Source organism: Poecile atricapillus, chromosome Z (assembly GCF_030490865.1).
Source record: "Poecile atricapillus isolate bPoeAtr1 chromosome Z, bPoeAtr1.hap1, whole genome shotgun sequence".
Lineage (NCBI taxonomy): Eukaryota > Metazoa > Chordata > Aves > Passeriformes > Paridae > Poecile > Poecile atricapillus.
The window spans coordinates 60,771,079-60,794,442 of NC_081289.1; the positions used below are offsets into that span (position 1 = coordinate 60,771,079).

General features: G+C 42.9%; 1 protein-coding gene across 1 annotated transcript in view; it reads left to right on the plus strand.

Moving 5' to 3' along the window:
• LOC131573470 (cadherin EGF LAG seven-pass G-type receptor 1-like) overlaps positions 1 to 23,364 on the plus strand; it is a 163,679-nt gene that overhangs the window by 46,314 nt on the left and 94,001 nt on the right. Inside the window, exon 2 of the mRNA XM_058827458.1 lies at positions 20,777 to 21,415. Within this exon, the coding sequence (XP_058683441.1) occupies positions 20,777 to 21,415 (639 nt within the window). The remainder of the gene's footprint in view (positions 1 to 20,776; positions 21,416 to 23,364) is intronic.

Sequence of the window (23,364 nt, forward strand, 5' to 3'; positions counted from 1 at the left end):
TGTAGGTGCATGTATGGTCTTGCTCTTTGTGGGAGAGCAGCGGTATGTCGAGCACCAGAGATGCTGCAGGCAACAAAGGGTCAGGGTAGCGTCTCTTCTTGAAGCAGCCAGTAAATTTACCAACAGGTTTTTCTTATTTCAGTTTGCTGTGCATTGCATCTCATTTTGTACCAGAATTATTTACTCCAGTCAGAGGCAGCTGATCTGAACTAAAAAAACTCTTGCTGGAGGGAAAATGCATATTCTGTCTTCATTACCCACACCAGACTGGTGAGAAAAAACAAAGATGCGGAGTCAAGGAGAACCAGATCAGGGGAAGAGTTGAAAGCAGAAGCTTGGTCTGCATTCAGTTTTTTGCCCATGATTTTGTGTGCTCAGAGGTGTGGTTAGTTGGATTCAGGAGAAGGAAGATAAGGGTCAGTGAAGGAATGACCTTGACCTGATCTTCTCAAAAACTGGCAGTATTGGGTTGTGAAGTTGTGGGTCAGCACTATAGTTAAAGAGGCAAAACCAAGACTGGAGTGTAAGCTGCATCCTGTGAGGATCTTCAAGGAGCAATAGCATCTTTCATACTTCATGTCTATAAAAAGCATGAATCAACTCACCTGAGGCAAGAGAAGTCAGGAGCAGCTGACATCAACCACCAGGAGCTGAGTTGCTCATTCTTTCGGAATTAGTGCATTTTCTGACTGACCTAGCCTGCGCTCTGGAGGCCAATCCCTCCTTCCCTGCCAGTATGAGCTGGGGCCAGATGTTTCATGTACTTCTGCTGCTGTGTCAGACAGCTCACCAATCCCACAGAGTCCACCATGCAGGACCATGGTGAGAGGCCCATCTGGACGCTTCTGTTGCCGGAGATAACCCTGGGCAAGAGGTGTTGGGTCATGCCCTTGGTGGTGTCCTCACCGTGTGTGATACCCTGCACCTCAGAGGGTGTTGAGAACAGTCCTACCCTGCGTGGTAAGGGACAGGCCTGCTCTCCCTCACAATGGGAAGCTGGAGGTCAGTGTGCAGGCCTTGGGTTTTTGGATGCTTCATATGCAGTTCCACAGTTGTGTCTGAGAGGCCACTTTCTTTGCACCCAAAATTACTACAGTTGGAGTTTTAATTTACCCATGACAAAACCCCTTGTAGCAAAATCCCACCCCTTCTTGCGCAGCTCGAGCCAGTGTTTCAGACATCAGTATGAGCCAGAGAGAAGCTAAATTAAACTATTTTATTTTTCTTCTTTTGCCGGGACACTCAACCTGGTGTGAAAGACTCCTATTAGCAGGATTATTCTCTTGTCAGATGGAAGCTGGAGATAGTTGTCCCAGTTGTGCATGTCTGGTTTGAAAGCCTGATTATCTTGTTCATGTCACTTCTTGGCCTCTTATCAAAGGAACTCTCACGTACATCACCTTTCAGCTCCTCACTCTCAGCTCTGCCAGGAGGAGAAGTACACTTAAACCATTTCCAGCTAGTAAGCCGATGTTTGTAATTGTTTTCCTCTGGGGCAGTAGTGTCAAGAGGAACAGGCTCCTGAGCGTGTCAGGTGGAGGGAGGATGGAAGAGGGTTTCTCATGGCTGAGGACAATAGATGAGGAGAGAGCTGCTGTGCTGCAGCAGGACAATTACAGCACGGTGCGTTTGCCAAGCATGAGGCACTTCTCGGATGGAGCCTTCTGGATGGCTGGGATTTGATTTAAAATAATTTTAAAATACTCTTTATTGGTGAAATGGAGCTTAAAGCCTGAAAATGTTACCAGGTGTCTCAAGAGGAGACCTTAACGAAAATTCAGAAGTACTGTAAATACTTTTTAGAAAATAATCTGTTATTACTTTTATCAATATGTCAATAGATTAACTAGAACTTCTGGTATTTCTGGAGTCGTTTACATGAACCACTTAGTAACTTTTTGTAACAAAGGTATCAAGAAGACAAACCAAGTATTTCCTGTTTGTAAAATCCCCAAACATTATTCGGTGCCTGTCAAGGCGTCACCAGGCTAAATAGAGGCATATGTCCTTCTGAAATCTGCCTGAACATAATAAATGCAGGAGCTTCCATCTCTGTCATTCACTGGAAGGGAAAGCTTGTTCTTTCCCAAGGCACATTGACAAGGGACTGTTTAATTGAGCTGAACAAACTGGAACTTGAGGGGCCAGGGCGGGGGAGCTGCCGGAGGATGAGCAGCCCTGGCTGCGGGGCAGGCATCTGGCTCGGCGGGGAAACTCGCCTTCAGCGAGGAGTCCAGCTTGGAATGGTGAATGTGCATCTCTGGGTGACCTCACGGAGTGCCCAGAGCCGAGCCCACACTGCAGCCAGCAGCGGGGAGAAAGAGAGGAATTAAAGGAGAGGAGGGAGGTAAGAGTTAAAGTGAGTCAGTGTGGTGCTCCCAGTTAGATTGGCACAGGCAGCAATTGTGAATTCAGCACTCTGTGACCATCTCTCAAGTCCAGGCGGACTGGAGGTTACTTCTGTGATTCCAGTAAAAACACTCTGAAGATATTCCACTTTTATAATGTATAATTTTTATCATAGCTAGTCTATATTAAAGAAAAGTGAAGTTCATGTTGGGTTAAGTTGGCTTCTGTCATGTCTGAATCCTGCAGATGGAAGCATTACTAGAATTAACCATTTACATGTATTTGGCAAATCAGTTTTAACTATGCTGACTGCTGTATTTGTTCATTACTAGTGCTAAACTGCTACATGTTGCATTACCAACGTTACCAACATTAGTTGTTCCTTTTATTCTTAAGTCCTCTGAAGTCTCTTTTCTTGTAGTTAGATTCTACTGTTTCTGTATCACAGAGATGTTCTATAGATCTGCTAGTGGAATCTAGCATGTGTGGAAATGCAAGGTGTGTTAAAATTCCCTTCCTCTTTACAAGGTGTGAAGGGCCAAGCAAGTTTGTGTTGTACTGTGGTCTGTTCGTGATGCCCAACTTTGGTTTCCTCTTACAGCTGCTTTGGGGTTTGTCCCATTTATTCACTCCCATAATGTTTTACCTCCTTATTTTCTTCATTGTCATATGGGGTTTTGTTAGCACCATCTAGCACTTCACCCACCCCTCTGCCTCCATTCTCTCTCTCCATTGCTAGTCCAAGAATCATTGTTCTCTGTTTGGTGATGTTGCCTAGGTCACAAATTGCATCATTTATTAACATTTTTGCATAGCTCACTTCTTTCCCATACCATCTATATAGTGTGTGTACATCGATATAGCAGTCACCAAGCACTTATATTTCACTTTTTAAATTAGTATTTTGACTTTTCAGGGTTTCTTTAAGCCATAAAAAGGAGCAGAGAGTTGGATTTGCAGAGTAACATATTCAGGCATTTCCCCAGGCTTGCAGAAAAGCCAGATTACACAGAGCTGAGAGGTATGTCTGTGTGAGGAAGATGTTTGCATACTGGGGGCCTGTCAGCTGTGGAGGCAAACACCAGCCATCAGTGTGCCATGTGTGGCTTGGCTTCTTGTAATGTATATTGTGATGTACAATTGAGGAGTGAGAATGTATATTTAGGGAGTAAGAAAAACATTTACATTTTCTTTTACACTCTATGCTGGGGCCTGTTCTGAGACCTCTGAGCCAAGTGCCTCCTGTGGTGTTTTGCACTTATCTTGAAGCTCTTCTGAACTGTCAGTTGTGAACACAGGGAGGTTAGCACCCTCTTTGCATAAGACCATTTAGTACTAACCTTTCATTGAAGAAAGCACCCGTGAGCCCTGCCACTGCAGGTTCATTTCTGTGGCACTCCTGCATCCCTTGGCTGCTGTGCAATCTCTGCTGACCTGCAGTGGCTACCAGAGCAGCTGCAGAGGGGCCTTCCTCTTGTGCGACTCTTTCTAGTCGCACATTTCTAGCATGATCCTATTAAGCACTGACTTCCCTGCTGCCCTTCTCATTAGTTTTCACTTGAAAATACTGACTCAGAAAATTCCCTGGTATTCTTGAGCTGATCCACCCTCCATATGTTTATTGTATTAATCCCATCCTAAACTCCCAAAAGGTAACATCACATCCCATTCTCTTTGTTACAGACTACAGGTTTTGGCTCTTCACCGTGAAATACCAGCCACGGTCACTTAGGTCATATCTCTGTCTGCAGGCTTTGGCTCTGGTTTGCTTTTTGACTGTGAGTTAGTAGAGTTTGGGGTTACATGTGTCCTTCTCCATGCCCTGGTCTCTGCAGGAGCTGTGGCTCAGTCAGTCTGAGCAGTCTCTAAGCCCACACAGTAAATTCTCCACAAACATATGCCCCGGGACCATAAATCCTTTTCTGCAAGAGACACCTTTGTTTTGTTACTGTTATCTTCTTGCATTTTAGCAGCCTGCTGATAACCAGAGCCAGGCCTATAGAACAGGCAGCCCCTGGGGCTGGAAAAAGAGATGGTAAATTTTGCCAGGCTCACTCAGGGTGAGGGATGGTGGAAGGGCAAGGCCATTTGTCTGTGTACTTTGCACCTATGTTTGCAGCTGGGACCTTCCCTTGTCCATATGAACATGTGAAGAAGCCTCAGTGGCTGCAGCCACTTGCACCTGCTGTCACCTGCCATCACAGGAGGGCAGTTTCCCATGGGTGCTTCAGAAGAGAGGAGCTTATAGTGAGAGACAGAGGGAGAACTTTGGGAGGGAGAAAAAGGGAGAGACACTGAGAGGAGAGGAATTGTAGGGTAATTCTGAGGCTGGGAGATGGAGCCCTGCTGTGCTGAAAGAGCCTAGGGTGAGTGGCAATTTATCACAAGTAAAGGCTGCAGAGTGACCTTAATGATGTGGAAATCTTAACATGCCATGCCTACAGCAGAATGGTAGCTCTCTGATGTTATGCCTTAGCTCATGAAGATCCTATGAGCCATCACCCTAATGCTTTGAGGGCTATATTTGCTTTTGTTGGTGTGAAAGCTCTCCTTCTTTCCCATCTCCTTTGAGCTCTGAGGGAGGATTTCCTACAGCCTTCTTTGCAAGCTCTCTGTGTCTGCTCCAACAGAAGCATCAGCTTCAGGCAGGGGCTGACAGGACCTGAGCCCACACTGGTAGCACCAAACAAAAACTGATATGTAGTTACCCTTGAATGATTAGTTTTCATATCTGCATTCATAGTTTTCCCCTGCATGAGCTTCTCTGCCCACTTCTTTACTGATCCTTGGCAATTTGCATTTGAAGTAGCTGGCTTGAGTATCGGTAGATGTTTTGTGACATTTTGGGGTGCCAGACTGGGACCTCTTAACCTCCTCAAACATGCATCTGCCTCTTTGCCCTGTTGTGCAAGTCTAGCAACTGAGTAGAGAGGGATTAGTCTCTCTAGACAGGGCTTTCAGAAACAGCCTTTAATTAAAGGTGCAGGATGGAGCTCAGTGATCACCTCTGATTACTGGTGCAAATGCTTTAAGAAGAGAAATTAGAGCAATGGCGTATTAAGAGGTGGATTCTCAGGTCTTTATCTCAAGCAGTTCAGTCTTTTTTAAGTGATTTTGCCAGTTTCTGCCTCCTAGTGCCTGTGTAGAAACCTAAAATAACGCCAGTACACCAAAGGTGCTCCAGAGCAGAGCAGTTACTTTGCTGCTTTGGGTAGAGTCTGTTTTGAGCTCAGTGCTGCTCAGTGTGTTAGTCTGTGCTTGGAAAGAGGAGAGGGAAGCACCCAACTTATTTTACAGTAGTAAGTGATAATAGAGAAATAGTCTGTTTCATGCTCAAATGACCTTGTTGCCACATTATTTCTTTTGGCATTTCTCAGCTTCTGCTGGTGTCTTGGGATTTTGGTTTGGTATTTTCTAGGACTGTATAATTATTCAAATGCCATGTCTTGCGCAGCAGTGCACAGCATGCACCAAGTGAGCTGAGAAACTTTAAAGTAATTACAGAAATATCATTACTTGATTGGCAAATAAAAACAGTTGTGAAAGAGAGGTACAAGATGCACTCAGAGACCTAAGGAGCCCCTCTGTACTTCCATAATCTCCAGAGTATCCTGTGCTTTCCAGATGATTCAGTCAGTAAAATGTTAAATGATGCTGTATTTTAAGAAATTGTAATATCATACCTATTGGCCTCGAGTGGTGTCTGGGTATGAGTCATGGACCTCTACAAAAAAACCCTAAATTCTGGTTATGAGTGTAAACATATAAAGACAAAAAGGTGCATTAGGTATTAGGTAGGTAATATTAAAATGTTTCCTTTTTCTGGGTGCTGACTTAACTTTGACCACCTGTTACAGCATTTTCTGAAGCCTCAGGTTACTGCTGGAGAAACAACATATGTAGGAGATGCCTTGAGCCAGCCGAGAAAACGAGTTGAGAGGTCATTTACAGAGCTTGAGCTGTTTTAAAGTGCACAGGAGCCTGGTGTCACAGCACAGCTTCCTGTTCACAAGAGACTCTTTCAAAGACAAATGTGAAAGGGTTTATCCACTAAGCACAGAGCCAGCAGCAGTCCTGAAGCAAGAACCTGGCGTTGGATTTCTGTAAGAGGAGACAGTGAAATGTTCTCTTTGTCAAACAGGTCTCTGAAAAGGACACAAAGACAAATTGGTAATATTTTGAGGGCTAGAATATCTTGAGCTTGAACATTCTTTGGAATTTTCACAGGATTTGTTGGTTGGTTGGGGTTTTTTGTGTTTTTCTTTGTTTGTTTGGGGATTTTTGTTTTGTTTTTGTTTTAATTATGTATCTATCCATTCTAAAATTTTAATGTGTTTTTTGCTTTTAATTATACATCCATCCTTAATTAGAAGATTGTTCTCTATTTTTAATGGAACCAAAGTAGAAGATATGTTTTTCAACTGGGGAAACACTTTTAAATTTTACTGTAATCAAGTTAGACTTCATGAAATCTTGAGTCTGGCCAAACCCACCCCACAGGCTTCATGCCCATGAACAGTTTTCCACCACAGAATGCACTGCTGGGGTTTGCTTCTACATCACTGCTCAGAGCAGAATGCCCATGTGAACTGTTCTTTTCTAGCTCCATGTCCTTGTAGCTACAAATGCAGCTGTTTGTTTTTCCTGCGAAGACAGAAATAAAAAAAACAATAGGGCAGTAAAAGCCAGCTTCTCTGGGACAATTCTCTGTTCTTCTAGGGGTGGTGGAGGAAGAGCTGCGTCCACTTTTTGTTAGCAGTCATGGCAGTCAGCCTGAGCTGGAGATCAAGAACCTCTACAGTTTTGGAAGATTTCTGGTAGAAATGTTTCTCCACTTGATGCTTTCTCCAGACATTGCAGCCACCTGTCATGACACTTCCATGTGCATCTTGCTCTGAATTTTCTGACACGAGGAATGTGTGACAAACTGTGGAGCTGGGTTGGGTGACAGCTGGGCACCGCCACTGGTCACCATGCTGCCCCCACCCAGCCTCCTGCCTGTGCTCCCTCTGACCTGGAGCGTGCTGAAGCTGTCCCTTGCCTGGCACACTTTATGTGAATTTTGCTGTCCTTTCGACTAACAGTGGCCTGTGTTGAGCTGCTGCTTCCTGTGCTGCATGGGCACACTGGCAGCCCTGAAAACCTCCTGATCAGGGTTACAGCCGCTTTGCCTTTCTTTCCATTACCAGCTGTTACATCCAGAGAGAAATAGTTCTTTCCATGCAAATACTGAAGTTCTAGTTCCCTTTTGCATGAGCCCACTTGTAAGACATTCAAGGAAATTAGTGCTTCAAGCAACCAGTGCTGTGAGGTCCTGTAGCTGTGGACCACTATGGGTAGGATTTGGCTGTCTTAGAACCCCATCTCAGGAATCAGCAAGTTTCCTGCAGGCTGGGAAGCAGAAGGGGGTTTCTGGTAGGCTCTCTGGAGAGAAGGAGCTGTTTTTGGTGTTATTAATGCAGTACAATGCCTGCAGGTGTTAAAACTGAGTGTTTTTTCAGAATTTAGGAAGCTGAAATCATAAAGATGCTCAGCACTGGCCACATAGAGAAATATCAGACTAAATATAAACAGGGCTAAAGAGGTTTTGAAAACTGAGAAATTTAAAAATACCTAAAATGCATTTTTCTTTTGAGAACTTTGTTATTTAGCTGACTGATGACATAAGCCTAATTTTATATGTAGAGAGAGAGAGAATGAATGTCTGGACTCAAAGGCATGGCCCAAAGAGCTGATGTACAGTCTGTCCAGTTGATCACAGAGCTCAGGTGGTGAAAAGATGTGCTCTGGATGCTGAAACACAAATGCTTTCTACTAATTAAACTTCAGTAATTGTCTGAGCTCTTGGAAAGTGACTCCACAGTACGAAGCATCCTGCAGAAATTCAGGTAAAGTCTTTGCATGGAAAAATCCTGATTTACAAATGGCTGCTTTTCACAGTGTGTACTATTAAATTTTAAAAATTCTATTTCAAAAATAAAATTAGAGTTTATATTCTCTCAGGGATAACATTTATCTCATAATGCATGCATACAAATGGAGGACACAGGGTATGTTTTAGAGAAAGGTGATAGGATGAACCTCTCCTAATGCTTGATGAAATTTCATCCTTGTGACTCAGTGGTTTCTCAGGAAGCTGCACATTCTTGATGCTGTACCAAAGTAGTCTCAGAGCTCAGGCTGAAGGCTTCATGTCCAGCAGTCCTGTAATGCTCAGGCTGTGCTGAGATCAGTGGGATTATAGGGGTAGGGATTCCTAGAATGGAGATTTCCATGTTTTACCAGAATGATTTGCATTTTAAGGCTCAGTATTAATGGTGACTGTTTTTCAGTATATTTTACATAGTATTTTTTATTTTTATATCAGTATTTTATATTTTTCCATAAAACATAACTAAAACAATGAAATACAATGCCTTTAAAGATATTAATAGGAATGTACTGGTACTATAATGAAGGTAATACATAAGTTCTTTAGCTTTTGTAGAACATACAAACAGCCCTGGGAAAACTGAATGTACAACAAAATCTTTCTTTTTCCATGGGTAGTTTATTCCATGTTAGTTGAAAAGTGATATTTCCATGACACCATTAAAGTCATCATATGTCCAGCTTTCACCCTGTGTGTCCTCTTCTACACCTGGAAATTCTGCTTGGGTTGAAAGAGAAGGCTTTTCTACAGATGTTAAGATGTCCAGTGAACTGGTGGGAGCTTTGGTTTCAATGGGTTGCCTGGAAATGGTGAATTAATTTTCACTGAACTGGAAAAACTTTGTGCTGACTATGATGCAGGTGTTGCAGGGAGTCATCCTACCCTGTTTTATGGTGGGCACATGCCTGCTGGGTCTTGCCATGCTCTTGAAGTAAGGCTCTGTTTGTTGTTGAATACTCTGATCTCACCAAATACAACTTGCCTGGATTGTCTGCAAATTTGGCAGAGCAGGAAGGAAAGAACCATCACCCAGAAGAGAAAGACACAGTCATCCTGCCCTTAGCCAGAAACATGTGACTGCTTGGCAGAGCCCAGCCCGGCACACTCCTGGTGATGCCCTGCTGATGCTGTGCTAAGATCAAGCATGTATCAAGAGCACAAATCTTCTCTCTGTTTATCCATTATAGTAAATTCCTTTAAAGAGAATCTTTTCCTTATGGAATTTGTTGGATAGTCTTAATTAGCCCTAGAATGCAAAATTTTGCTCCAGATCTGTGTCTTACAAAATGTCTGGCAGAAAACCTTATCTGATTCTTAGAGAAGTGAATCATGTAGTTATGACTTCATTTCTACATTTCAGCTGAATGGGAATCCTTAGATAGGCATTTGAGATTACAGTATCATTTCTGAAGATCAGTGTAGTTTCTGTGTTTCACCAATGGCTCCGAGTCACTGCGTTGCCCACTTTCATCTCTCATAACTTGACCTGCCCTTTCTCTGTGTCGGCTTCCCAAGGTGACGTGCAGCGGTAGGAGTCAAGCTCTTGCATTCTCCACATTTTGTATGGGAGGCTGCTTTTGTCTTTGGAAAAGTTTTGGGGGAAAATACACACTGCAGGTTCAGTGCTATAGAAACAGGAAACAAGTGCTTTGTCTCTTTTGATTCTTGTCCAGCATTCTAGTTTTAACGGCAGAGATCCAAGAATAATTTCAGTTGACCATGCAGCCAAACCCACCATGATCTCATTGCCAGTGGCCAGTGATGTGTAGGTGGTTAGTTAATCAAAAGAGGGTTGTTTTTGCATTACATTTTTAGAAGATTGTGTAGGTTGCCTATCAACAGAGAATCCGAACAAAGTACACAGCATTTTCCCTATAAATATTCCCAGTGCATGGTGAGTCTTTCCCAAAAATGTGAAGGTTTGGTAAGGGTGGTTTAGCCTGTTTATTTTGTCTTTGTGTTCTTACTTATTTAATCACATGATGCAGGCAATTTTTTTTATTTACATTTCTTATTTGCTTACATTTATTTCCTCAAGTTTCTGATTTGCTTACTTGCTTCTTACGCTGCTTAAGTCAGTAGACCTCAGTTAACAGAAAAGACCAGCTAAACTGGTCAGCTGAAAATCTAGTAAGAAAAATGAAAATCTATTCTCTTTGAAACCAAAAATGAAGGAAAATGTGATATTTTATTGAATATTTTCACTCTGGGGATTTTTAATGGAATTAAGCTACTTGAAAGTCTAAATTTTTCAGACTGTGGGAAGTGGGTGTCTTTTTGGTCAGATCCCAGCAGATGGACCATAATGAACCCCATCTCTTCTCTTGAATTTGATCTACTTCTTATTAAAAAATCCTAAACGTTAATTGAGCTTGAGAGAGGAAGGGAGAAAAGATAGAGTTATGAAGGTCTCTGAAACCTTTTCTTTTGGACATGTGTGCTGCAGGTGGGACATCCATGCCCTGTCATTGCTCCATCAAAACATTTGAGATCTGAAGCAGCCTGAGAGTGTTACCTTGTTTATGTGTGTCACTCATGTTTGAGTCTGAGTCCTTCTCCTGGGGCAGAAGGAGTGGCTGAATTACTTCTCCTGTGCCCGGTGCATTGCCCAGTGTGTGTGGAAGCTGACATGTAGCCATTATTGCTCACCCTGTTCCAGAGAGATAGCCCTCTGTTTTTAACTTGTATTAATTTGCAAATGCCTTAGGATGACAGAAACCACAGAAAACCAAAAAGAAGTGTCCATGTGCCTAAGAACCCTCTCATTTCCCCAAGCTGGGCCTCCATAGTGCACAGCCAGCAACCTGTTGAGCAACCACAGCTGAATTTTTGTGATGTTTTTTTCTGTTTCAGAGAGCTGGGCAAGTCTGCATCACCCCATATATCAGTAACTTTCAGTTGATACATAACTGTTTTGAAAGCTTGTCTGAAAACAGAAATGACATCAGAAAAACATAACTGTTGTCTTTCTTTCATTGTTCCCTTGTTTTTTTCCACTCAAGATAGCAAACCTGAACCCCATCCAGCAGGAAGTGTCCCCATGATTTTACTGTGGGTCACAGCAATGAGCAGAGCATATCTCCAGGCAAAAGCAACACAGGAATACGGAGATATTTAGAAAAATAAACCTGATGGGTTTAATTTTGCTGATTCTCTTTTGAAAGGATATATTTGAGGTTACTAATATGCAATATGGGTGCAAACAGTGAGGCAGAGAAACAATTTCCTTATCAATGCTCCCAGTTTTGAAACTGCCAGGCCCCCACCCCACCTCACCCTTGCCATCCTCAAAGCAGGCTTCATCCATTTCTGCTTTGAAACTGCAAAGAGAGAGATTTGAATAGAGCTCTGGCTTGCTTGGGGAAGTTCTTGCTTTAATCAGACAGTGAGTAAAAATGTTTGCAGGGGATGTGTAGCTGTGAGGAGAAGGGAGGATTTTATGGCGACGTGTGGGTTGTCCCCGCAGCAGCACAGCCAGGCACCCCACACAGGGGCTGTCCCTTTTGAAGTGGGGTAAGTCATGTAAAAGCATCACAGGGTAAACACGCTGCTCTTATGTCCTCCACACAAAATGCGTCATTTACTTGAAGACCATGGCCTGAATGGAGATTTAACGCTGGAGCATCCCATGACTGCAGTTGTTTGTCCAGTGCTTTAATGTATTTTTGCCCCCTGTACACCACTGGTTACAGCTGTGGAGGTGGAGGATCAGGAAAAGCCCTTTGGCTGTGGGGTGAGTGGACAACAGTGCTCATTGTCCCTGGGCTTCCTACACCCCAATGCTGGCTGGCATCTCTGCCTGCCCAGCAGGGCCCCACACGAGGCACTGTGGCCACCACTGCGGCCACCACTGTGAGATGAGGCTGCAAGCCATGCTTGAGTCTGCTGGGAAACTATCTTTTGGCTAACAGCATTTAGTTATGCATTTAATTAGAATTAAAATGTGAATGATATTAAACCCCTCTCCCTTTAAAGTTCAGAGAAAATTATTGCAGTAATTAGGCAATAGTTTTGATTATATATGAAACAAGATCAAGCTTTATGGGAGGTGCTGGAGCCCCCAGCAAGTCAGTCTATGAATTTATCTGGTGTAGCGATCTGGAGTGGAGTTTTTCAGCTGAACAGGTCAGATGAGTGCTGTAAGATGCAGTTTCCATGGACATTAGCATTAAATGGAAATCCTTGTCTTCAGTGCGAGTCTGGAACCTGCATTGTGTCTGGCAGCTGGCTGTGGAGAAGCAGCAGGGTGGGCTGTGCACCCCACCAGGGGCTGGCAGGGTCAGAGCAGGGCAGGATGCACAGGTGGGGAGCTGGCCCTGCTGTTGAGCACAGCTGGGCAGGGGAGTCTGGCCAGTCCTTGGTAACAAGGAAAACCAGCAGAGGTACACAGAGGTGTGCAGAGCCCCGAAGGAAAATTGCTTTGCATTTTAGCTAGAAGGAAAATCTCCTCTCTAGTTAAATAGTCTGTAAGGAGCTGGTTGTTAGCATGCTCACACTATCTTCCCACATATCATACTTCCCTCTAAGTATCCCAAATCCCTTCTGTTTGTGCTTTCTGCTCAAGACACGGACTTGTTTCCTTGTTCAACCTGTTGCTCCTGCATCCCTGTCAGCATCCCCTGCCTGCATTTCATCCCCTACAGAAGCTATAGCCTGTGAGCACCAGGTACCTGAAGAGCAAGAAGTGAATCTGTGGGAGGGTGTTCAAGGAAATTAGGTTGTATCTTCAGCCTTGCTGCAGTTAGAATTCAAGAGTGCTTATTCCTGCCAGCATATCCAACTTGCTTTACCTCCTACCCTCCGGAAATGTTCCCCCAGACTAGTGTTATCAACCCAATTAACATTTCAAAATTCCCAGCTTGCAGGTGCTGGTTTCAGAACAACAATCTTGTACAACGTTGAGCAATCCAGTTGGCATAAATTTATTCTTAATTCCCTGTTCAAGATACAGACTGAAATATGCTCTTTTTCTTTTCAGTATTGTGTACAAAGTAAATAATCCTGAACAGCACAGGCTACATTAAAGCTAATGATGCCAAAATTGGTTTGTTTTTTTCTCTTAAGCACATTGGGAATTCACAGTTGCTTTATGCACAATTTATCCTCCCACAGTTTGGGTATTTTTATCTGTTTGATTTAGCTGGTACAGCTATGGCTGCTGCCAAAGGAACTGTGGGGTGAGAGCCCCAAGTTCCACTGCCCACTTTCCCCTGGTGTCCCAGATATTCATCTTCTTTGCAAAAAGAAATACATTAAGGTTTGTCTTGCAATTAAGAGTGCCTGCAGCTTGTGAGCAGAAAAGGTGGCTTTGCCTGGAAGTGTCTGAACGCACTTGCTGGGATCTGTTGCTTACAAGGACCCTGGCATAATTTCACAAGTGGGGATGTGGCTGATGCTGCCATGGGCAGTGCAGTGACAAGGCACAGCCTGGCATGGCCGTGGCCTGGGTGCATACCCTGTGGCCTGGGTGGCCTGGACAGACACGTGGGGTGCTCTGAGTTGCTGCAGTGGCAGCAGGAAAGTCCTGGAGGTAATGTGGTTAATGCTGGTTTGAGGAGAGCTGGTCACTGGCACGATCACACTCTGGCACTCTGCAAGTGTAGACTATTGCTTGTCTTCCATCAGTCTGCCAGTTAATCCCAGATACTTTCTTTTCCCCTAAAGACATGTCTTACCCAGGACTTTGCCCTTCCTTGCAGCTCAGTCAGGACTGGGTATGCCAAGGTACTTGCATACACCATGTACCTCAGCTGCCTCCTTTTTGACCTCACCCTGTAATCTAAAATACCCCTGTAACACCAGGTAACACGCCTTCATTTTCCCTTTTATTGTGACTGCTCCAAACCTTCTTTTCCTCCAAATGATGCTGGGCAGCATTGGCCAATGTTTTAAGAACAGAGCATCTGCTGAGGGGTGACTGCAGCTGCTCATCCTTCCTGGAAGTTGAGAGATGTTGAGGTACAGATTCAGACACCTGATTTTAGGAAAACGCTTACCACCTTTATGACTCAGGAGGTGCAGCCCATGTGGCATGTTTCTAGTGTCCACATGCTTGCCCTGCTCATCCCTCATGTTTTGCTTTCTGCTCTCGCCATCCTGATTTTTCAGCTCCGAGCCATTTCCTGGGCAAACTGTTCTTGTGTGGGGCTGCAGGGTTGGGAGTGAAGCTCTGTGTGAGTGCATTGGCAGTGACTCTGGGGATTAGGCTCTAGGCCAAATTTTGGCAGGGAATGAAGCTCACTGAAGTCAGTGGGAATCTTCCTGTTGGTGTAATGGGCTTGGGAGCAGACCTGGACTTTGACATCTGTCAGAGCAGTGGTTCCAACATGAATCTTTGGCATTGTGTAATAGATAGTTATTTTTATATATTGTTTCCAAAGCCCACAGCTTGTGTTGGCAGTCAGTGCTCCTAAATGCAGGGAGCTGACTAGCAGCCTGAAACAAAGGGACAAAATCAATAACATAAGCTTCATGTGGCCAAGGACGGTCATCTCCATGTAGCTGCATCCAACTTGACGTAATGACAGAATTGCTCATCAGCAGTGTTTCTAATTCCAAGAAAAGGGAGGCTTTGACAGAATACATTAGAATGCCTGTCTAAGAAATAGTAGGATATTATACACAGTATGTTTATGTTTTTACAAAGCAAGTGGTGGAGTGTATTTTTCATAGATGGTATTTTTCTGTTACTGTACCATTTAAGATCACTTTTCTCTAGCACAACAGGCTTTTGCACTTTGAGCTGTTCCTGCTACAGAACAGCCTCTTTAGGGACACAGGATATTTGCCACTGGACATTGCTCTTGTCTTTTGGAAAGTTACAACCAAAACCATCCCCTGCTTCCTTTTCCAGGGTGCCCTGAGGGGACACTGAAACTGGGGTCATACACACTTTCTATCCTGAAACATTTCTTCAGTGAGGCTGCTTTTTAACTGGGAAAACACTGAGATGGGGTATCTGTTAAGTCACAATTATGCCCATTTGCCTTTCTGGTCATTTTTTCCTGGTGTTACAGCAAGGAATCTTACTTAGGTTTTCACCTGCCATTTTCTGTACAGGTTATTTTCTTTCAGGGTATTTTCTTGGCTTTATAAGCTCCTGAACTTTTCTGTAACATAGGAGATATTTTAAGGAGTTTATCTTATGGGTGTTCGTAGACTTCTTATTTCTACTCGTGGAAGTGAAGCTTTGTAGTGCCTACAGCAATGGTTTGGAAGGAACAGTGTTAGCACACTGATATTTTATGCATTTTAAATCTGCTTCCATGGTGGTAGAAGCACAATGAAGGAAAGGAGTCAGCCCTGCAATGCTGATTCTCTGAGGCAAACCGAAGCTCAGTGCAGGACTGTGCACTCTGTCTCACTTTTATTGACATCTGCTGATTTTTTACTGCTGTTTGCTCAGCAGGAAGTGTGGTTTGGGTGCCAGCCCTGCTCAGACAGCCAAGCATTGCCTGCAGTATTCATTCCTGTGACCTGGTACTACTGATGTGCTACTGCCACCCAAGCAGTGGAGAGGACCCTAAAAGCATGGCATCCTCATCAGTAATTGCAGGTTTAGTGCTGGACTGGGTATGTATTAACTCCCATATGTAAAGACATGGCTGGAAGCAATGGGGTGCAGCTTTGATGATTCCAAGGCCTTTTACCAAGCAACGGCTGCTACCCATGGCCATGGCTGCTTATGATTTGGGAGGGACAAGAGGTTATTTGAACCTGTGGATTGCTAGGCAAGGATTTTGCATGGCTGTTGTAAAGACTGACATCTGCTATTTCCAGATGTGTTATAAAGCAAAATTAGAATGGTTTTAGGTTGGTATATCTTTGAAAGAAAGCTCTGATGCTAAAGTATTTTTATAAAGTATGCAGCTTTCAAAATTGGTACTAAGACCTTTGTATGTAATAAGCTGTATATATGTAAAAAAAGTGTTAATTGTTTTATTTCTGCAAACTTAAATTTTTTTAAGAAACAAAAGAACCTTCCTGGCCAGGTGCTGCCATTGCCAAATATGCATTTCAGTTAAACTCTGCTGTGTTTACATTTCTAGATAATAAAATTCTTTGGTTTATGGACTGCCAGAAGATAGAAAGCTGAGATTAAAGTATCAGATTTGATAAGGTCTGTTATAAAGTTAATAATGAAACAATACTATTTAGTCAATTTTCTAGTTATTAATGTACTTTAGAGAACATCAAGCTTTCATCAGCTTTCCTTGTCTTCTCTTTACTTTGTAATGCATCAGGACATGTGTTTGCTATTAGACCTTTTCATTAATTCGATGAAGGATGAAGGTGATTAATTCTACTTTTGTGTCTTCTCTTCAGCAATGACAATGACTCAAAAGACAGCAGTCTTCTTTTTCAACCTTCTAGAGAGCACTTTTGTGGAAATTATACATAGACTAATATTGCCAGAATAAAAATTCAGTGTGCAGGAACCACATTTGTAATAAACACATTTTTTGGTTTTGCCACCAGGCTGTTCAGAATTCCCTTTGTTTTTTCACAGGTCTGTGAGACATTAAGAGTCTTATTTTAATCTTTCCACCTTGTTTTTGATAAACTTGGCTGCAACAGCTCTTGCAAGAACTTTTTATGATTTCTTAAGGACATTTGAGTTGCTTTTGTTACCTCAGTGTCTCATCTTTTAATCTTCTGTACCCTCTACTTCAGGGTGCCCATGGTAAGTGCTATTATCCCTGTTTTATGGAAGAGAAACTCAAGGACAAAGTGACAAAAGCCATTGGTACAGGGATTTAGGAGCCAAGCCAACAAAAGGACTGCTTGAATCTTTTTTTTTCCCCTTTGGTCTGTCTTGTGTTTCCCTTTCCTCAGGCTATCCGGGTGGCTTCGGCTGCTAAGATCTAGGCTGTCTGCTCAAATGATTCTTAGGAGGATGCCTGCACATCCTGTCTGCCAGAATGATCTGAGTGTTTAGAGCTCCTTCAGGAAGACTTCTGCATCCAGCTGGTTTGCTGAAGCCCCTACATGATAGTTGTGAGAACTGGTGACAGCTTAGCATGGGGAATGTGTGTGTACTCATCTGTTCCAAGATCTGCTCCAAAGAGTAAAGTGTAGCCATAATTTTCCCGTGTAGCAACTTGAAGGTTATTTCACACCCTTGACTGAAACCATCTTGCACCAGCCATAACATGATAGGGACTTCTTATAGCTGTATCATAAGACCTTTGGAAACTCTGATGGTTTGATCCTTTTTAGCAGATTGGCAGCTGCATATGGTGGGCATCTCAAACACTGAGGGCCACCAAGTATTGCCACTCCACAAAGTAGTACTTCCTAATGATAATTAGCTGGCATTTTTGGCAGAAATAATTTTAAACATTCATGGAGTATTTCTGTTGTAAATCTCAAAACACATACATTACTGGGTATTTAGGGCTTAAGTCATTTCCCAAAAAAAAGGACAAAAAAATTCAGCTTTCTTTATTGTGCTTGTTCCCAACCTCAAAGCGAATGTTGTCTGTTGAAAGTAGAATAGATACTAATTTGGTCTCATAAAACCACAGATTGTTTCAACTTTCCTTGAGTTTCTGAATGAATAGATGATCAGATCCTGTGATGCTGCTCTCAGCCTAACTGGTGATATGAAAGAGGCGCTTGTCCAGCCAGCTCTATAGCCGTGCCATTCTTTTGTTGCCTATAGTACACATGCTCTGCTCCCTTTTTACTCTCTTTTTATTTTAATGCTCTGCAACAGGGTTGCACAAAGCTGAGTTGGCTTTTAAAACACAGCTTCATTTTGCAGCTATATGTCTGTGCCCAGTTTTCTTTTGTGCTGCCCATGGAACAAGGAGGCTGTGTGGTATCTGACACCAGGCTTTTCCCAGTGATTTATTAACTGTGTCAGAATAGCTGTTGTGAATGCTGGGAAGCTCTTGCATGTTGTGACAGTTGATATTGATTATGACAGTTTGTAGACTCCACTGCATTGTCAGACAGTGGATCGTATTTTGTCTTCTTACTATACATACCATGGGCTATAGATCATAGTGTTGTCTTAAAAAAGGGACCCATTGTCCAGCATTCTGGCTGGAATGAGAGAATTCCTGTAGCATGTTGTGCAACAAATAGCAAAATAGTTCAGGCACTCTATGGGACAAATAGGCAAATGTCAATTGCTTTAGGAAAAAAAATAGTGAATAGTTGGTTCTGGCCTTTCAAGGGAATGAGCTGTGCAAATGATAGACATGGGTAAACTAGTCTGAGGATGTCATTTATAAAAATACTGGTATCCTGTATTGTCTGTTGGCCAGAAATCCACAGACCCTGTAGGAGGAGTTTGCAATGAGGACTTTGGCTACCAAACATTTGTAAAGATTGCTTTGGGTCTTGATGTAAGCCAAGACTACACATTTCTGGAATGAGTCTGAGGGATAGAAGATAAAGATTTTTGCAAATGTGGGAGAAAATGAAAGCTGGTATGTGAGCTTCTGTAATAGAATAGAATCATAGAATTGTTTATTTTGGAAAAGACCTTTAATGTCATCGAGTCCAACATATAAGGCTTGGCCAGCCTTGCCAAGCCCACCATTTAACCATGTCCCTAAGGGCCACATCTACACATCTTTTCAACACCTCCAGGAATGGTGACTCCACCACTTCCCTGGGCTGCCTGTTCCAATGCCTGAGCACCCTTTTGGTGGAGAAATTCTTCCTCATACTCAATCTGAGCCTTCCCTAGAGCAACCTGGGACCATTTCCTCTTGTCTTGTCACTTGTTACCTGGGAGAAGTCAAACAGATCACTCCAGACAGTGATCCCTCCTGACTGATTGGTTTTAGCAGGCAGTAGTTAAAGTAGCACGAAGAAGAAGAGATTTTTCAATTTGCGTAAAAGCTGCTTCAGTGGGGAAAAAGTCAACAGCTGAGCTTTTACAAACAACCAAATAGGAGGAGGGAGTCAAGAACCATTTTGTTAGTTATGGTGCTGTGATTTACTATATTGCTGCTATAAAACTGGGGGAAAAATCTTCCAACAATACATTTCTTTTTAAAACAAAACCATACTTGAGATGAAGTGGTGACAGTGAGTAGGAAAGAAATCATTCTGATTTTTTCTGTTCTATTTCTCTGTGACCATAATAGGTCATAAAGTTACACTTTGAGATAACAAACCTTAGCAAAATGACATTTAGCAGTCTGTGCTGTTAGAATTTTGGTCTCACACTGGTGGATTTAAATGCAGCTCCTGATGCAATTTTACATTGATGTGATTCAAAATCCATTTCTGCACATACCTTGTGGTTTATTTGAAGTCAGGCTTAATAGAAGGTTACTTGTGTAATCATTACCAGTGGGATACTTCAGACCAAGGCTGTGACACTGAGCTGTGGCCTAAGGAAACTGTGCTCAGTTCTTAACCCCCACTCAAATGAATTCATCTCTCTCATGAGATGAGCTCATGCCCATTTAAAGGTTGTATGTTTACACTATGACATCTTTCAGAAGGAACATTTCCTATTGGAAGCCACTCTTGATCTCATCTGGGATTTCTAGATGCTGCTCTAATGCTAACCATATTTTCTGTAATGCAATCTGTATTTTAATGAGTCCCTAATGTTAGCAAGGAGACAGAATTAAAGTAAGTGATTTGGTTTCAGTGATGATGTAACTTCCCATTCCACACTTGCATTGAAGTTAGATTAAATTTAACACTCACTGTGTCATAATTATTTTCCGTAATGACAGAATAATCTAGAGTTTGTACATTCACAGCACTACTGTAAGCCCCAGGGTGTACTGAAATTTTACAGTGGCATCTCAGTCCAGTGTCAGGTATTAGTGTTATATATTTATAATTATGTGTTTTATTGCAGAACAGCCGCAGCAGTATCAGAAATGACTTAAAGAAAGAATAAAATGGAAGAGTTTTTAAATGTCTGCTTTTCACTACAGGCATATTTAAATTTTTTTCTCATATTCATAAAATACTTTTAAGAAGTTACATATGAGAAATGAAGAAGTTCTGGCACTCAGATTTGAAGATGTGCTTCCTTAAATGACTTATAAGCTCTGGTCACAATTCTCTGTCTGTGCAGAGTTCTGGCTCCTTAAGCCTGAGACAATACCTGAAGAAGATAATTTTGGTATTGTGCTGTGAAAAACAGCAGCTTCCCAGCACCAATTGTAGACTAGCAGTCACTGTCATGAGAGTCCCCTTCCTCTTGGTTTCCCTTGGCCATCATAGGGCCTTCAGACTGTTTCCATGCTAACCCTTGCTAGTTATTTGTCTGGGATCTTCTGGCCTCTTTGAGATGTCTTGGGTCCTTTGAATTACAATTCTTAAGAAATTTTATTTTGTTTTCCTGAGAAAAGGCAATAGCAATAACTGCAGAAGGCGGGTACATATCCATCTCTCATCCTGGTGCCCTGAACTGTCTGCAAGTCTGTTTCATTTTCAGGAGGCTATGGGAGCCTTCTTGTTTGCAGGTTGAAGCCTGCTCTCTGACATGTTATTTTTCTTGTTTCCCTTCAGATGGTGTTCACAGTGTCACTGCAGTCTGCACCCTGCGTGTCACCATCATCACGGACGACATGCTCACCAACAGCATCACAGTGCGGCTGGAGAACATGTCCCAGGAGAGGTTCCTTTCTCCCCTCCTGTCCCTGTTTGTGGAAGGGGTGGCAACTGTGCTCTCCACTGCCAAGGATGGCATCTTTGTTTTCAATATCCAAAATGACACAGATGTCAGCTCCAATATCCTGAATGTGACCTTCTCAGCCTTGCTCCCTGGCGGCATTCGTAACAAGTTCTTCCCCTCTGAGGACCTGCAGGAGCAGATCTACCTCAACAGGACACTGCTGACCACGATTTCGACTCAGAGGGTGCTGCCTTTTGACGACAACATCTGCTTGCGTGAGCCCTGTGAGAACTACATGAAGTGTGTCTCTGTCCTGAAGTTTGACAGCTCGGCCCCGTTCATCAGCTCCAACACAGTCCTGTTCCGCCCCATCCACCCCATCAACGGGCTGCGGTGCCGATGCCCCCCGGGCTTCACGGGGGACTACTGTGAGACAGAAATAGATCTGTGCTACTCCAACCCTTGCGGGAGCAATGGGCTCTGTCGAAGCCGAGAGGGGGGCTACACTTGTGAGTGCTACGAGGACTACACCGGTATGTGTTTATCTTATCTTTGACCCATGATTTATATGTTAGACCATCAGCCAGGCCAGCTCTGTGTCAAGCTGAAATTGCTGGCATTCTTAGTCAAAGGGAGAAAAACTCCTGGTGCTGCCTTCTAGTCAGGAGAAGGTTTGTGGATGTTACGTAGGGTAAGTCCCATATCTATGTGCGTGCATGGTGGTAGGAACCATGCCTTGCTTCAGGTCACACAGGGGGACTGTCAGCTGCTGAAGAGATTTGCTGAAGAAATTTGTGAATTTCTGCTCAAAATGCTTTATGCAAATGCATTTCTTCTATCTGGAATAAAAAAGATGGGACTCATCCCCTGGTTCATGGGTTTGCATGTAAACCCATTCCGGGCCCCTTTGCATACCAGAGCATAGTGTGGGTGCACAGCCTGGGTAGGAGCTCCTCAGCCCTTGGTCAACAGCCAGCACAGAGCATTAGCGTTGTTCTTGATCCCAAAATGCTGCAATAATACACACTTAAGGGAAAGACTGTAAGTCAACTCTGGTTTGTAAATGTTCAGATAAAACTCCAGAAGGACGTAGCTGACTCCAGGCCTGTCTCCGCAGCCCGCTGAGGAGCGCACTTTGCCTTATCATGGACTTGACAGCTAATAAAGATCAAAGTGCTGCTTTTCAAATACTCCTGAAAAGTTACAAAAGAATATTAGGTGAATGTTTTCTGGTGCTTCAGTGAAGTCAGTGGGATTATTTATATATTTGAAATTGCACACACATTTAAGCATTCTGCACTGACGTGCTGCCAGCTGTAATTTACACTGACAGCTCAGCAATGTCTGCTGTAACCCCCGCAAACAAGTGGTGAAGCAGAGGGGGTTGGCTCCCAACACTGCCTCTCACGGCTGAAGTTATAAAAAATTGAAAACATAAATTATTTAAATTCTGATGTAAAAAAAATCTAGTTGATGTGGATCCAGCCCCCTGGGTGGAAGGGTTTTCCTTCACCGTCTCTGGCTTTTGCCTCAGGGCTGTCATCAAAAATGTGACTGTGGAAGAGGCCAGGAATTAGTCAGCAGGGACATGGCAGCAAAGGAACTGGGCTTTGCCCAGCATATAGGACAGGAGATGCCCCCTCAGATTTATGCAGGGTTGGGGCAGCAGGACCTTTCTATGAAGATGGGGACAAATTTTTTGCCTGATGGGAGAAACCCTGAACAGAACTGTGAGATGGTTGGGATATTTAGTGTTTGTTAAGGAGTTACTTTCCTGCCAAGCCTCTCCTGAATGACTTCCACAGTGAAGTGCATTTTAAAGTCCATTATCAATAAATACACAATACACACAGAACTGGGCATCACAAAAGAGATTTTATGGTCAGTAGATTTCATTAAAAATGTTTGTGTACTATTGTACTGTAAATGGGAGTGCTTAGAGGGGAGTGCTTAGCAAGATTCATTAACCAAAGATATGCGTAAAAGTGAATACATCCATGTCTTAGTTTTGGAATGACATGCATTCCATCACATTTTTAGAATATCTTGCTAGAAATCTTCAGAAAAAAGGGCTAAATATACTTTTTAAATGAAAGATAATAAGTTTATCTGAATAATTGATGAACGTGTTTAATACTTAATGCTGTAGTCAGGATAAACACAGTAGGTATTTAAATGAGAAGCACAATATTATTCATACACAAAGAAAGATTTGATCTATAAGTCCATTTTCAGTGCATAGTTGTTGAGTTAAAAATTAACCATCCTGCTGCCAGGATATTAAGGTGGTCAGAAGTCAAGGAGTGAGCACTGCTTATAGCTTTGCTGTCTTTAGGTTTCAGAGTTAGCCACACTTAAATAAAACATTTTCTTCTTTGGAAGGACGGTTTGATCACATTCAAACTGGCCAGGGAAAAACACTTCCAACCATGATAAAGAGAGTTCTGGAATACCTTATCCCAAAAATTGATACAAACATTGT